At 33.5% G+C, this 17,024-nt stretch overlaps 1 protein-coding gene across 1 annotated transcript; it reads left to right on the top strand.

Annotated features, from left to right (window-relative positions):
• Window positions 1-2,399: 2,399 nt before the first annotated feature.
• On the top strand, window positions 2,400-13,737 carry LOC131957692 (argininosuccinate lyase). The gene is made up of 17 exons (XM_059322435.1): window positions 2,400-2,514; window positions 3,879-3,925; window positions 4,332-4,439; window positions 4,566-4,652; window positions 4,988-5,071; window positions 5,574-5,728; window positions 6,156-6,233; window positions 6,773-6,850; window positions 7,068-7,120; window positions 7,349-7,411; window positions 7,626-7,740; window positions 7,989-8,073; window positions 8,421-8,480; window positions 9,293-9,376; window positions 9,662-9,742; window positions 10,513-10,619; window positions 11,205-13,737. Exons 2-17 carry the CDS (start codon window positions 3,917-3,919, stop codon window positions 11,356-11,358), a joined length of 1,401 nt encoding a protein of 466 aa, XP_059178418.1. The 5' UTR covers window positions 2,400-2,514; window positions 3,879-3,916; the 3' UTR covers window positions 11,359-13,737.
• Window positions 13,738-17,024: the final 3,287 nt, after the last annotated feature.

The following is a 17,024-nucleotide window of genomic DNA, read 5'->3' as shown; positions in this document are numbered from 1 at the left end:
TCCATAGGCTAATTTCTACTGATATGCAAACAACCTAAAATAAAAATAAAAAATATGTAACGTAGTGATTACTCGGTATACTCCGGGTATACAGTATAGAATAGCGAGTGTATTAAAATTACTTTGCACTTAGATCTAAATATTCCGCAGCCAGGGGAAAAATGTATATGATGGCCAGAAGCTGGTTAAAGGAACTTTTCGGGTATAATTAGCAACAACGCCTGAATTTTGTTTAAAAATCATTTAAATTGTCTTTCTTTCATATAAAAGGAACACAATTCAAATATTTTTTACGTGAAACAAACATAGCATGGTTATATCCCTTTACGATTGTGAGAAATGGGGGAAAAAATAATTTTTACTAGCGTACTCGTGGTACGTCGCTTCATCTCAGAGGAAAGGTTGACACAGCATGATAGGAGGCAGAGGCGTAGCGAGGGGGTTGGGGGTGCGGACCGCACCGGGTGACACCATTTAGGGGGGTAACACCAAGGCAAAAAATAGCAAAATATATAGAGAAAAACTTGAGGGGGGGGGGGTGCAAATCGAAAGTTTGAAAGTTTGTCCCCGGGAAGGGTCGCTACGTCTCTGGGGGGGGGGGGGGGGGGGGGGGGGGGGGGAGGGGGGTGACACTGATAGGAGGATTTCATCAATGCATACCAATTGTGTACTTTTAGACGTGTGACCTTGTTTTCTAAACAGTGCCGGCGCCAGTTATTTAACGCCCTATGCAAAACTTATTAAAACGCGCCCCTCCACACAAATTAATCAAAATATATAATAGTATCAATAAAAGCTAGAAATAATTAGTTATATTTTTAATAATGGCGATTGCCCATTTTCCGCCCCTTATTCCTTATGGGTTGCGCCCTAGGCGACCGCCTAATTCTCCAATGGTAGCGCCGGCCCTGTTTCTAAAACTAAGTTATTTAAATGTAAACAATACCGAAGCTATATTGGATCAGTTTTTGGGATCAGGTTTGTCCACTCTACCACTCAGAGGCCATATGTATGAAAGCCTTGAGTTGTGTTAATAACTCCCCGTAATATTGAAGAACACATCTCAGCGAACGCCCAGGTGACAGTGAGCAGTGTTTCTTTCAGATTTTTTTTCTCCGGGGGGGGGGGGGGGGCACTTGAAATTTTAGGGGGAGGACGCCACTGTTAAAAGTATATATTTTCTATATAAATTTAATTTCGTTCGGGGGTTGCCTCAGTTTATGTCGTCGAATGTAGTCACCCACCGTGTCTTTATTGTAAAAGGAACTTAGGCGCCACAGGGCTCACGGGGGAGCCCGAGGTGCACAAGGTCACTCGACCGTCGTTGCGCCGGTGGACGAGCCAAATTAAATTTAGTTAACAATTATTATAGCCTTGTGTATGGCGCTCTTTAAAATGGACGTAGGCGAGCCCGGGTGCTGCTGGTCACCGGATCACCGAGGCAAAGAGGGCCTAATGCTTAAAAGACAAGCGCACATACGCATACAGTGTGAGTTTGTGTACCAGTGTTTCTTCCAGACTTTTTTCTCCGGGGGGGGGGGGGGCACTTGATATTTTTGGAGGTGGGGGGGGGGGGCGGACAACATTTTCCGGGAGGGACGACACTCTGTTAAAAGTATGTTTTCTATATAAATTCCTTTTCGTTCGGGGGGGGGGGTGGTGGCGGTAGACTCTCTTGGGGGGGGGGGGGCTGCCCCCCGAAGAGTTGCCTATGGAAGAAAGTCTATTGTGTACTTAAGTCAGTGTTTGCCACCCCCCCCCCCCCTCCATCGGGAGACCCTCTCTCTTCTTCCGAATAAATTAAAACTGTTTCAAATGCTCCTTTCCGTGAGAAAGATGTCGGAAAGAAACACACTTACTACTGTCAATTTGTTGGTCCAAATGGCGTCCCTCGTTCCCGCCCCACCCACCCCTTCCCAGCACACTCGAATCTCCTCCGAACACCCCCCCCCCCCCCGGTATAAAATATTAATTGCAACGACGTTTTAAAAAAAAATATTAATCATGTCTTTCTAAAGGAAAAGCGTTTCTTAATGGTCATTATAAATTAAACAAAATCAAACAGTAATAAAGTTAATACAAACTAGTTTATATCTAGACTCTAGATCTAATAAACCCGTCCTAACAAAATAAAATAAAAAAAATAAAAATATTTACGTTAGAATTTTTTTTAAAAAATACATCGCCAATGTAACCAGATTGGGCAAACGTATTTTAATTTAGTAGAGTGCATGTTTTTTTTTTTTTTTTAAACCATTATTGACAATTGTATATATTTCATATGACTATAGATCTATATATAGTTTCGATTATAATTATAGAGTCTAAGCCAAATCTAGATTGACTGATTGAGCTTAATGCAATTTGTTTTTTTTACTGTTTGACTTTTACATTTATTTCTCCACTATTCTAAATATAGATCTAGAATCTAGATCTAGTAATAATCTGGGTAATGTTTTGAAAACAACACATGATTCTGTTTGTTTCCAAAAGAGAGTAAACAGAAGTTAGTCGGTAAGTCAGCCAGTATTTTTAAGTTATTATTATAGGCGGTTTTTATAATTTTACTGTGCTACACATTCCTACAGGCTTCACAACTATAAGTATAATAAGTAACTAGATCTAGTCTAGATTCTAATTTAATTAATTACTAATGGATCGTCTAGCTAGTTCTACTCTAGTTCTCAGTTCTGTAAAGTTCTGTAATAAAATAAAATTATTTAAAATTATTAATTTATTAGGCCTAGATCTAGAATCTAGATCTAGATCTACCTAATTTTGAAAATAATTCTCTGTTAGTGTTAACACTCACACAGTTAATAAAAAATAAAAGATTGATCGACAACGAAATAAACAAGATAAGAAAAAATATTAAAATTTAATAGGATTAATAGGCTCTAAGAACTTCAGTAAGAAGACTGAAATTTTTTACACACAGTAACATTAACTAGTTTATGAACTTTATGTGAGCATGAGTGCTTTGCGATCTAAATTCTAATTCTGTTTATTGTTGCGACATTTAAAATGATATTTAAGGGAAGTGGTTTTAACCGTTTTATATTTCTGCTCAGTAACACAATTTTCACAGGAACCTATGAATGAATCAATGAATCCATAGGCCTAAATGTTGGTAATCTATCGTTTTGGGTACGTAAAATCGCCCGGGGCTATTAATGTACGAAAACGTTACCTCATTGTCAAGGCTTTAATAGAGTTATCTGATATGTTTGTGTCAAATATTATAGATAAATGGATAATAAACCTAAATCAATGGCTAAATATATCAATATTGGCCAGAAATTTACTTTAAACAGCAGTGTCTGCGAGCAAGATTTGCTATATAAACAGCAGCCATGTGTAAAATAGAGTGGCTTCCCCCTGAATCTCGTGCTATAAGTTTATAAAAATAAAACTTAAACAAGATGGCTGCTATAGTAAATGAGCATGGTTGCATCTGTTGGAAACATCGCTAGTCTTCATTTATTACTGAAAAGTTTTAATTCAATTGTTTAAAAACAGGTACATAAATGAAACAAGGAAACATTTTTATATTTTAAAAAACATTATTACAATTTAAGGAGTCACTTGTTTTTCACATTACAAGTCGCGGGCGATTTTTACATACCTAAAACAATAGATTACCTAAATGTTATATTTTATTCTGTGTAAACAAGCCCAAAGTAAGTGCATTGTTTCTGTGATGCTGGGAAACAATTATGCAGTAGGCCTATGGAGTATTTAATACAATTTAGATCTAAGTGTTTGTTGAAAAGTTACATTTAAAAAAAGTATTTCTCCCCCACCACCCCCAACCCAGGTATAGTGGTGAAAACATCACTGGATAGATTGACAATTGTTTTCTTTCTTTTAATCCACAGTCTTGTTTTTCTAAAACCAAGTTTTCATTCTAACAAGGATGACAGAGGTAAGTATTATATAATCAATATCAAAGATAAAATGTCTTGTGGTCACCCATTAAAGACAATGAACTAGTTTTTAAAAACTCTTTGACTTCTCGCCCCCCATCATCAACCTTGTTGCTACAAAATCTAGACTGATGTCAAAAAGTTTGATAATCCCCCCCTCCCACCTAAACTCAAATTTGAATCATTAAATACAAATTTGCATGTTTATGTTTTTCATTCTTTGAAAATAAAAAGTACAAAATAAATATATCATTGATTTCTTCCCTCCCCAAACACAAAATGAATATTAACCCTGGTCATCGATTTTTACTATTGCTCCCATCCATCACCCCTCTGGAGAAAATGTATTTTATTTGTAACTGACAAATTGTGTATTAAGTCCATGTTTTTCTGCACATGTTTAAGGGAGGTAAACTCTGGGGTGGTCGCTTCACTGGTGCCATTGATCCTATCATGGAGAAATTCAATGCGTCTATTCAGTTTGACAAGCGGATGTGGAAGGCTGACATTGAGGTAGCAGAAAGATCACTGTTATGTTATTGAATACATTGTCTCATTATTGTGGATACTTTTATTTTTTAAAGTTGTGCCTAAATAAAAAAAAACCAAACAAATGATAAATTTAAATACATTTTTTAGGGGAGCAAAGCCTATGTTTTAGCACTTGAGAAAACAAATCTGGTCACTGCAGATGAGAGAGAGGATATTTATGAAGGTCTTGAAAAGGTAAACAAATTAAAAGATAGCTTTATAAAAATAACAATATAATTACAAGAATCAGGTTAACCATTAACAAACTGTATAATAAATATTTTATTACATCAAAATATTCCATCAAAAGTATAGTATAGAAATTAAAAAATTAATACAACAATTATGTAGTTTATTTTGAGACTTCTACATAACCCTGACAATGCTGGAATCTACACTATTACCTTTCTTTTCTTCTATGCAGATATTTGTTTATTCCTATGCCTAAAACATTTTCATGTATTGAAAAAAAAATGTAATATTTAAACAATCGACCTGTTTAAGGATAAACAAAATGTACTAATTCACAGGTTAGACATGAATGGGATGCAGGTACATTTGAGATCAAGCCAGGTGATGAAGATGTGCACACAGCCAATGAGAGAAGACTTAAGGTGAGCGCTACCAGTTGAATGATCTCTTGCATAGTTCTACTCTACCAATTCAAATGACACGAGTTTTGAAATTCACTGTAGAAATTCAGCACCTGAATTAAAAACTGAATCTTCTTTTCCTAAGGCACATGGGGCAGGTGAAGTAGAGGTCATCTGTTTAAAAAAACTGACACCTGATGTTAAAAGTTACCCTATTTAACCTGGCTGTCCATGGGGCAGATGAAGTAGAGTTGGGGCAGATGAAGTAGAGTTCAACTGTTTCTGGTGACCGTGGCATATGAAGGGATATTGTGGACAACTATGCCCAGCCAGCTGGCTTTACCTCCCCTAATTTGAGTCAGGTACACTATTGAGCTGAATCCAAACTCGAGACTTTTGGGTGAGGGTTCGTATGCTCTACCATCTGACTACGCTGTCCCACTAGCTGATGTAGATTTAAGAAAACTTCTCAAATTGAGGTTGGTTCACCTGAGTTTCTTTTTTTCACTAAATATCGAGCTAGGAGTTGATTGGACCTGTAGGTGGCAAGTTACATACTGGGCGAAGTCGCAACGACCAAGTGGCAACAGATATGAGACTCTGGTTCATAGACAGGTCAAAAGTTCTCATCAAGCATGTGGCTGAGCTCATACGCGTCATGGTGGAGAGGGCTGCTGTGTGAGTACAGATTTTTTAAACCATAGTTTTAATTTCATAGAGAAAAATGCTATGTAAGTGCAGATTATTTTTTCCACCATTGTTTTAATTTTAATAAAGAAGGCAATTGTGTTAGTGTGGTTTCTTTTTTTTTAACCAATGTTTTAGTTTCATAAAGAAGGCTGTCATTTATTTAAACTACATTATTTTTATATTGCTATATGCATGTATTATGGTTGATGTTTCATTTTTGTTCCTTGTGGAGCAAAGGGCCTCTGTCAAAGCTTTCTACTCTCTGTGGCATCCTGCCACTCTTTTCAGCTGTTCCCAATTCCTTCCTATCCTTTCAGCCTCCTATATGTCACTATGTCTTCCTGGGTCAACCAATGCATTGCTTGCCATGTGGGTTAAGGTTGATGTTTGCCTGAATGTGTTTATTTATTTGTAGAGAGATTGACATCCTGATGCCAGGATACACACACCTGCAGAGAGCACAGCCCATCAGGTGGAGCCACTGGATCTTGAGGTAGTGTTGTTTAGTCACATAACAATTTTAATAAGACTAATACAATTTCTCTGCAATCATATGTAAGTAGTAAAAATCACTTTCACTCCTGATGATCCATGAGACAAGTGAAGTAGAGTTCATCTCTTTCTATAACCTCGGCATATGAAGGGATAGTGTAGTCAGCATTGTGCCCAGCTGCTTATACTTATATAATTCATGTACCCATCAGAGTTGAGTAGACACAGTGACATTCCATAGACTTGAACCCAGATTCAAACTCGAGACTTTTGGATTAGCAGTCGTATGTTCTACCATTCAGCTGACAGTCCATGGGGCAGATAAAGTTTGTCTGTTCCTTGACCACTGCTCTATTCCCAACCATTTTTACTTTCCCTTACCCGGTCAGACACCCATCATAACTGGGTGGACTTAAGTCAGAGATCCAAACTTTTGACTTTCAAGCTAGAGGTCAGCACTCTACTTCCCAGCCATGCCATCCCATTATTTAACTGTTCTACTCACTCACTGATCATGTTTCTCTCTGTGTGTTCATCCAGCTACGCTGTCATGCTACAGAGAGATGTAGAGAGGCTGCAGCAAATTAGCACCAGGGCTTCCACTTTAGTTCTTGGCAGGTACATTTTTACATTTGTTTCAGTTTATATTTTATAGTTACACTTTTTATCTGCCTAAAGGTTTGAGACTGGTCCTCTCACTTACATAAAGATATTGAGTAAAGCTGAATAAAAGGTTGCCTATGTTCTGAAAAAACAGTTATTATTTAGCTAGCATAGAATTAGATAGCTCTGTGTCTATTAAATTAAATTGCTATTTTTAAATTTTATTTTAAAGTGGTGCACTGGCAGGAAATCCATTTGATATTGACAGAGAATTTCTTAGACAAGGTAAGTTGAATACAATATAATTTTACAACATTTCCTGCCCTTTTGTGCCTCGGTTCAATAAATTGGAGTGCAGTGATTTCTATTTGAGTTTTCCATTTTATGTTTTAAGGATAAAGTTGATGAAAAAAATATTGTGTGCTTTTTGTTGAGACTACATTTTTAATACAAAAATAAAATCTGAAAAGGAAATAAAATTATCTTTGAAATAACTTTTTTTTAAATCTTTAGAATTGAACTTGCAAAGAATTTCACTTAATAGTCTTGATGCTGTTAGTGACAGGGACTTTATTGGTAAGGCAATTAAATTTCAAATGAATATAGTCAACTTAATTTCTTATTTTTAAATCACTGGTATGAACATTATTTTAGTCAAATTGAAAATATAAATATCCTTATGATCAGCTGTTTTAAACCCATGTTATTCAATTGTATAAAAAGGAAGTTAAAATGTCATCTATATTAATTGCTGTTTACAAATTCATTAAATATTTATATTTCTTTAAAGCTGAGTTTTTGTTCTGGGGCTCCCTGCTGGGAGTCCACCTGAGTAGGTGGGCCGAGGATCTTATTTTGTATTCAACCAAAGAATTCAACTTTGTGACTCTCTCTGATGCTTACAGGTAAGTGTTGTGTTGTTTTTTTGTTACCTGATATAAAACAAAGCATGTACTTCTGTCTTTGTGATTTTATTATATTACAAGTAGGTCTAAAGATAATAATTTCATTAGCAGTTTATTTTACAAAAAAATTTCAAATGAAAAATGTTGATTCCATGACCTGAGCTATTGTTTTAAAATCTATAAGAAGTGCTTATTAAAAAAATATATCGGGGAAAGCTAGTTTGTTAATTTGTTTTAAATTTTTTTAGTACTGGCAGCAGTTTGATGCCCCAGAAAAAAAACAGTGACAGCTTGGAGCTGATTAGAGGTAGAGCTGGGAGACTTTACGGCAATGTGAGTTTTACTCTTGCGTTATACAAGTTTGTCTTAACCTTTCATTGGGTTTGTTTTATGTATTTTTTAACAGATGTTATTTTTTTTTTCCATAGATCTTTTTTTGATTTTGTAAACTGATCAAGTTAATTATAATGCTAATGATCAATGTAACATATTTGTATGTGTGAATGTAACTTATATATGTGATATTATGCATAATCTCCATACTTTATATTAATAATTCAAATTGTTGTATTAATGTATAAGTAACATAGTTTGTAAACTATAAACTCTAACTCAGCCAGGAAGAATTAATGCTATACTTTCATGATTCTAGAGAAAATGAACGATTTTGTTTTTTGCAGTGCACATCCTTTATGATGGCTTTAAAAGGTATTCCAAGCACTTACAACAAAGATCTGCAAGTTAGTATCATTGGTTTTAGTTTTTGTCAGAAATATCTCACTATAAAAGTACTATTACAAACCTGATAGCCCACTGCTGCTACTATTTCTGCTGTATCAGTAAACAAAGTGATTGCTTGTGGCTTTTACTCTCATATCCCAGCACTATACCCAGTGACTTTTACTTCCTTAAAGTAATGTATGGAATCCTCTTTAGACCTAGCGATCCATTGGGCAGATGAAGTAGAGTTCATATGTTTCTTGACCTCGGCATATGAAGGGAAGGTGTGGCCAGCACTTTGCCCAGCCACCTTTACTTTCCCTAACATCAGTTAGGAACCATCAGAGCTGGGTGGATTTAGGGACTCAGTAAGCCTGGTTTACTCCCTGAGACTTCAGTTATTGGAGTGATTATGTGATCAGCACTATAAAGGTTTTACTCCCCATATCTTAAGTTAGGTATTTCAGGGAGCTGTGAGTCAGTGCAATTTGTACTTAAAAACATCTGCTTTTCTTCTACTTAACAAAGCCCTGGGTCTCTTACCAGTAACTAGTTATGGCACAACAATGGAGTCTTCCTTAAAGAGGTGTTGGGAGTAAACTGTAAATGAATATAACATGACAATGACACTAACACTTGATTTAACCCAAGTCTTATAAAAGCTCTAACCCTAGTAACTGTCCCTTACACTCAACTTGATAGTTCAATACTCGTGACAATACAACTTAACAGACCTATTTTAGGAACAATACATTGTCTGATATATAAGAATACCCCAGTAGTTTTAATATCTTTATTTTTCAATTTAATATTGTTGTTTATAATATTTCAGGAAGATAAAGAAGCAATGTTTGATACATATGACACTCTGTGTGCTATCCTGCAAGTGGCAACAGGAGTTTTGTCCACTCTTAAGGTACAATAGATGGATCATTCTTTTGTTTACATTTTTCACTGTATATTCACTATTTAGAATAACCAAAGACTTAAATATTGTAAAAATTCTGCTGCAAATAATCTATCTAGTAATAGTAATTAAGTTTATTTAATAAATTCTAATTCTGCTGCAGATAGTCTATATTATAAAAGAAGTTTATTTTATACATTTATGTTCAGAATCACTTTAAAATTTGCCTGAGTAAGTTGAGCTGAATAAATAAAAAAGTAAAGTATCAATCAAAATTTGCACTGATTTTCCCAGATTCACCCCGACAAGATGAAAGGTGCACTAAGCCCGGATATGTTGGCTACTGATATTGCCTATTATCTGGTTAGAAAAGGGGTAAGATATTTATGTTTATGTCTTCTAAAATAAAATAAAAACAAAGCAAATCTAAATTTTGCAAAACAGTTCTATTAAAAACTTTACAATACCATGATTCAAGACATTTTTTTACATTTATTTTTATAATTTTCTTTTACCTATTCCCATGTTAATTTAATGTATTGGATGAAATGATCTTCATATATCAATAATTAGTTCTATTTTTTTTTTATGCATTAGTGTTTTTGAAAATCTGTTTTATTTTATGTCGGCTGTATTGGTTTTTTTTTTCAATAATTAGTTCTAAAATTTTAAAGCCAGTTTTTAAGTATCAATCTAGCACTCAATCTGTTATGGGAAACTGCTTTTGTGGTCAACATCAAACTTCAGATACTGTTCTAAATGTTTTAAGTTAATATAAACATTATTTAACAATATTTAATTGTGTGCGGAACACCTGGATTTGTTTGAATTTACGTATCTCCCTTTGTTACTTAGTTCTATCTTGTAAAAATATCTTCATATGTCTAATTATACCTTGTAAAACGTATACCTCCCTGACTGTTTATCTAGTCATACCTTCTAAAAAGTTACCTCCCTTACGTTTTATATAAGTTGGTACATTTAAAAAAGATTCACCTTGGCTGAGCATGGGTATGCAGCTAGTGTAAACATGTTACCTCCCAACATGCTAATTATACTTTGCAACAATGATACCTCCCTGACAGGTCATCTGGTTATACCTTCTCCCTAACATGCTATGCCTTATAAAAATGTTATCTTCACAGTTGCCTTTCCGTGAAGCCCATGGCATGGCAGGTCTGTGTGTGGCCCTTGCAGAGAAACAAAATATTCCAGTGTCTCAGCTGTCTCACAAAGATTTCCATTCCGTCAGGTGGGTTTGTGGGAGAGGCTTGGTGCCTGCGTAACTTAGCAAGATAAGCTTTAGAGGAATATTTCTATGAGATATGAGCAAGATAAGCTTTAGAGGAATATTTCTATGAGATATGAGCAAGATAAGCTTTAGAGGAATATTTCTATGAGATATGAGCAAGATAAGCTTTAGAGGAATATTTCTATTACAGTAGAGATATGTTTTTTATTTGTAAAGCTATTAGAAAACTGACCTTCCATTCAGTCAGTTGGGTTTGTGGGAGTTTATTGTCTGCATAACTTAAGATAAGATTTCGGCAAATATATCTATTAATTAGGATTGTATGATTTATAAAGCTATTAGAAAATGTGCAGACATTGTATATGTTGTTTAGTATGTTATATTTGTGTTTACATTTTTTTTTAATTGTGAAGAAATACCAGATATGAACAGGATAAATCTGGGCAGTAGGATTGAAATAATAAAATTGAACATTTGGCACCAATGGAAGATATATGTTCAACACTCCTAACATATTAGCACCAATAGAAAGTATGTGTTCAACACTCCTAACATAATGTTTGACTTTGTAAATTGTTTTTTCAGCTCACTGTTTGAGGAAGATGTGACGAAGGTTTGGGACTATGACAACTCCGTAGAGCAGTACAAGGCTATGGGTGGGACGGCCAAGTCCAGTGTTTTGGCTCAGATATCCTATCTCAGGGCTTGGCTGGACGAGGCAATAGATGAAAAGCATTGAGGGGCCAGTCTGTGAGGGGATTCGTTGTGCGAGGCGAGTCTGTGAGGGGATTCGTTGTGTGAGGCCAGTCTGTGAGGGGATTCGTTGTGCGAGGCCAGTCTGTGAGGGGATTAGTTGTGCGAGGCCAGTCTGTGAGGGGATTCGTTGTGTGAGGCCAGTCTGTGAGGGGATTCGTTGTGTGGGGCTGGTCAGTGAGGGGATTCGTTGTGTGGGGCTGGTCAGTGAGGGGATTCGTTGTGTGGGGCTGGTCAGTGATGTGATTTAGTGACAAAACTATAATGTGTGACTCAAGACTCATTTGAATACTCTAAAATTTTTTTGATGCTAAATTTGAGTTCCAGATTGTGTTTTTTTTTTTTAAATTTGCATTAACATTTTTTTGTTCTAACTTATATATTGTGATATTCAAGCAACTGAATGTATTGTGTGATTTAAATTTTTTTTGTTTAAATTAAGTGCTTTTGTTGAAAGTAAAGGTTCTGAATGGTATTCAATAATATAAAAATTACTTTCCACTTTAAAGAATAGTTAATAATAATTTATTATGGTAAATTTATAATTTTAAGAACTTTATTTACTTATTAATGATTTACAACTTTGTAATGATCTGTGTTAATAGTCAAATTATTAATTGCATAATTATAAAATATAGTTAGCTTACTATTATTTTAACTTTTTAACAGTAAGCCCTAATCAGACACAATTTTTTTTTAAAGTAAGAAAAGTAAATTAAACAAATTTTTCAAATACTTTTTCTTTTTTTAAAAATAATTAGTGTTTAGCTCTGCATTTATCTTGTTAAATATCTTGCAGTATTTTCATAAAGAAAACTAGAGCATTTATGATATGAGTCATTAACACTGATATGAGTTACTGATATCGTATGAGTCACTTAAACTTATATTGCACCTACCATCAGAGCATCGACCTTAAGTTTTGTGCCTAAACATGTAAATAAGCGTATCACAAAGTGCAATGTGTATTTTTATGCAGATATTAAAATTTGTCATCCTTTAGTTTAGATTTTTTTTCTCTTCCATGAATTTTTTTTATTGTGAATATTCCTTCCAGTCACGATTATTTTTATTTTACTACGTCAGTAAATTATTTTTAACCACATTAACTGGTGGTAAAATTTCACATCATTTATTGATTTTGATGTATTATATCTTCATACATGTTTAGGAATGTCTCAATCTTTTACGTGAAGTTAATTTTGTTAATCAGATTGAATTAAAAATAAATGTAAGTACCGAGTCTCTAAACTGCCAGTTTGTTGAAGGCAAATATTTTAATCAATTAACTAAGTTTGTGGTTCACTTCACAAATATACTTAAAAAAAGGAACTAGGCTTGTGCGAGGTAAGCCTTTGAACATTTACGCAAGTGTTTATTTGCCGACCAAAATTTCATCACATATGATGTTTCTGGCTGTTACCAACCCTACATGCTCCAGATACAAACAGCTAGATTTGTGCCCCTATTTTTAAAAAATTTTCATACTAATTTTTTTAATATTGACAATATGTTTTTGTAGCCGAAAACTGCCACAGTTTTAGTGCATTTTTGTTGAAGAAATTAATGATAGTCATACATAATGTAGAGTGTTTTCTGTTGTTTTTTTTTTAATTTTTCAAAACTACTAGTGATCTGATTCCTACACTGCATTTTTAATTAATTTTTGTTTATTTCTTTTCATCTCTTTTTTCATCATCTCAAGCTGGCTAACTGCCTCTTTATGGGTAATGATCACCAAGGGTAACTCAGTGTTCTACAACACTAGTAGTTTAATATCAGAGGTAGAATGCTGACTTGAGTTGGTTGCAATATGTTGGACTTGCGTTCAACTGATAGCATCCTGCCCCTGGAATAAAATATTGTAATATACATGCTTTGCTGGTATTCGTAAATTTTGGGGTAAAATCAGCTATACCATATTTTTAGATTAGGATTTTAATTAAGGATTAGTTTCTATGGATATTTGAAGTGAAAAGTTTATCAATGTTTTTATGCTTATGTATTTTTGTAGTGCAATATTTTAACCCTCTACTCTCCCCTGTCCTGCTTTATTAGCTAATGATTGAATTATCCGCCCCTTTTTCTTAAAGATGTTCACTAAACCAACAGCTTCATAACCAGATGCTAATCCAACCATTGTTAGGGTATTTTTTCATTAGAATCAATTGTTGAGTCATTGTAATTCTGTCTAAATTTGACAAACATTTATTGAATAATTGCATACTTTGGATTGTCTTAATTAACATGATGCATGAAGATTTATTGAAAGATTGAACCTTTGAATATTTTGTTTGTTTGAATTTTTTTCATCAGGATTCTGTATTTTTGCAGTGATCAGAATAAAATGCACTTTACCATTTTTTGTTGTATTGTTGTTGTAAATTGATGCATTATTAAAAGCTGTATTTAAAAAAAATAGTATGTTGATGAATCAACAATACTGCAGGCAGTATGGGTAACAGAGTAGTGCATTTAAACATAGGCTTAAGTCATTGACCTCAGCTGTTTGCGAATGCCCTTATCTTACTATGTTAGACCTCTTTTTTTTTTTAGGACCAACTTCAATGACCCTGTTATTTTTGTGTAAACAGGATCTTCATTCTCAGTCATATCCTGTTTTTGTTTACAAGGACATCAATGTGGTTGAAAAATAGTCCAAGTCTTCAGTGAAACTGGGTTAAAGGAAAAATAACTGACAATTGAGCTGTTGGTTCCCCGTTGATAGTATTTTTAAAGAATACAGGTCTTCTCATGAATTCATTGATTAAAAAAAAATATCGATTATCTTTCCAAAGCAGGTTAATTAAATTAAAGGAATATGAAAGATGACCACATATTTTAGTATTTTTAAAGAATACAGGTCTTCTCATGAATTCATTGATTAAAAAAAAATATCGATTATCTTTCCAAAGCAGGTTAATTAAATTAAAGGAATATGAAAGATGACCACATATTTTGATATTTACAAAACTACATAGCAGCAAACTATATTGATATTTACCATACTAAAGTCATCCATTTTGATATTTACAACATTAAATGATAATGAATCATATTGATATTTACAATATTACATGGCAATGAACCATATTGATATTTACAACACTAGGATAATCAACCATTTTAATATTTACTACATTACATGACAATGAACCAGATTGGTAATTACAACACTAAAGTGAAGCAAATTGATATTTAAAACATTACATGAAATTGAACCAGATTTATATTTTCAAGCGCCCTTCAGTGAACCACATTGTTATTTCCAACACTACAGGACAGGGGGGGGGGGGGCAGACACTGTTAAAATATATATTTTCTATATAAATTATATAAATTTCGTTTGGGGGGGGGGGGGGGGGCAAATGCCTGGAAGAAACTCTGTTCCTTGACATTGAACCAGTGATATTTACAATACCCATTGAATAATAAGAGAATTAATTAGCTAAGTAATCAATTTTAAATAAAACTAACATAAAATTAAACTTTTAACTGCACTGAAAATAAAATGAATTTGCTTTAGTTCATAAAAGCTTTTGTTGCTAAAATATGTAAAAGATTTCATGAGCGACCAAAGCTTTTTACTATAAATGTTTTTTATGATAGTTTTATTTTTCTACTTTTTAGTAATTCCTAGTTTATGAAGTTGATAAAGCTAAAATTATTTGCTTTAAAACACCATCAGTAACTCGCAATATTTGAAAGACAATTATCTGCCTGTGAAAGCAGCTATTCATGACCATATTTTACAGACGACAGCGTTCTTAATATTGTTACCTCCCCTTAGCTTCAAAGGTTTAAAAACTTTTAAATGCCCCTAATGGCCTACATTAGATCGACCAGCTCTACGATTGTAAACATTCGCGTCAACCACAGCTCACCAAGTTGTTAGGGTGATAGCTTTTAGCTAGTTATCTCCCCTTCGGTTATTGAAAATAATAATCTATCGAGGGATTTAATTTTGTTATACCCCCCCCCCCCTTAGGTTCGTAATTGTTTAAATAATTTTTAAGGACTAATTAAACATCTAATTAAATTAATAAATAGATAGACTTGTATAGTCATTGAAGAGGAATGTATCTGGAAAGTTTGAACGAAGTCCCTGCATTAAAAGTGGGTCAATTTTGAGTTTCAAGATTTGGCTAAGACCAACAAACAAACAAACAAAAAGACACTGCAAACTAATTAAAAGCTTGTAAAAAAAGTACTAACCCAGATTCACAGAAAATAAGTTTTTATTGAAATCAGTCACCTTTTTTGTACTATGAAATATAACATGAAATATATTTACTAGGCATGAATATTATCTACCGCTACTTACACAATTCCACTATTTATGATTAAAATAAGTTTAACCTTAAATGCACAGAGTAAAGTATATCTTTGGTGAAAACAAAATGTTTTTCTTATTGCACAATACTTACAACAAACAAGAGGTGTAAATTGTTTAAATATGCTGATAAACTGACTAAAGGATTCAATTTTTGGTATGCAATTAATATGTAATAGTTTAATTAACTATACATTTTCAAAGCAAAAGTTAAAATACATCTTTGACTAGTAAAAACAAATTAATAAGGGAAATATGTAAAAAACGTGTAATTGTAATGATTTGAGATTGTAAAAGTTACTCTGTTCAAAGATTTAATGTCATTAAAAAACATGTTATTACTACTATCTGCATCCAATTTTGTTTTTAAAACTGAAGTACATAAATCAAAACATTTTAAAAGATGTAAAATAAAAATAAATTAAATTGATGTAATAGACTATACACCATTAATTAGTAGACTTAATTTTCAACATGGTTCTTGATTTAACTGTTAAATGCTGTTTTACAAAAAAAAAAGTTAAACAACAAAATTAAAATTAATAATTATGTATAACTATAACAAAAATGACAAATAACTTTGCTCTTATGTTCCAATAAGTCGTAATAGTATATACTTATGAAAAAAGTTTCAATGCTATTTTAACTGTAAAATTTGGGCTAAGAAAAAACAGGATTCATCACTTAATTGACAGCTAACACTAGTCTCTCATGTTAACAGAACAAGGGAGGTAATCCCCCACACATCTAAGTATACAACAGTGCATTTGTAGATTAGAATATTTCAAACTTTTTACTCTTTTTTATCACTTTGTGTTTACAGATTATAAAAATATATAAAAAGTGTTTCACAGTGACAATCAATAGAACTTATTTTAAAACAATAAATGATAAATAAATTGGGAATTTTAAACTCATAATAAAATGTAAGAATTAGTAATAGAGTTTATCACTTGTTTTAGAACTTACAGAAACTGTAAATTAAGATGGACTTGTTTACAGTGTAAAATTATTTTCAATATATAAGTACTTGTGTAAGTTTTTAAAGCTTAAGTATTTAAACACAATCAGCATTTTTAAAAATCTAAAATAGAAGCAGTACATTAGGGGTCGGCATGGTCGAGTCATTAAAGCTCATGGTTGCTAAACCGATAAGTCTCAAGTTCGAACCTTTGGGCAATTGAGGCTTGATAGCTAGGGGCAGCAACACTTCTAGGAGAGACAACTCCAAAATCAAACAACTGCTGCCTTGTAGTTTGTTCTTTGTTGGACAAAGGCTATGGAAGCAAATCCTAAAAGAAAAGCAGGCTGAAATCGGA

The sequence above is a fragment of the Physella acuta genome, unplaced genomic scaffold, assembly GCF_028476545.2.
Source record: "Physella acuta isolate Inbredline_101_S28 unplaced genomic scaffold, ASM2847654v3 ptg001257l, whole genome shotgun sequence".
Classification (NCBI taxonomy): Eukaryota; Metazoa; Mollusca; class Gastropoda; family Physidae; genus Physella; species Physella acuta.
Note: the sequence above shows the minus strand (reverse complement) of the source record. Positions and strands in the feature narration are given on the sequence as shown.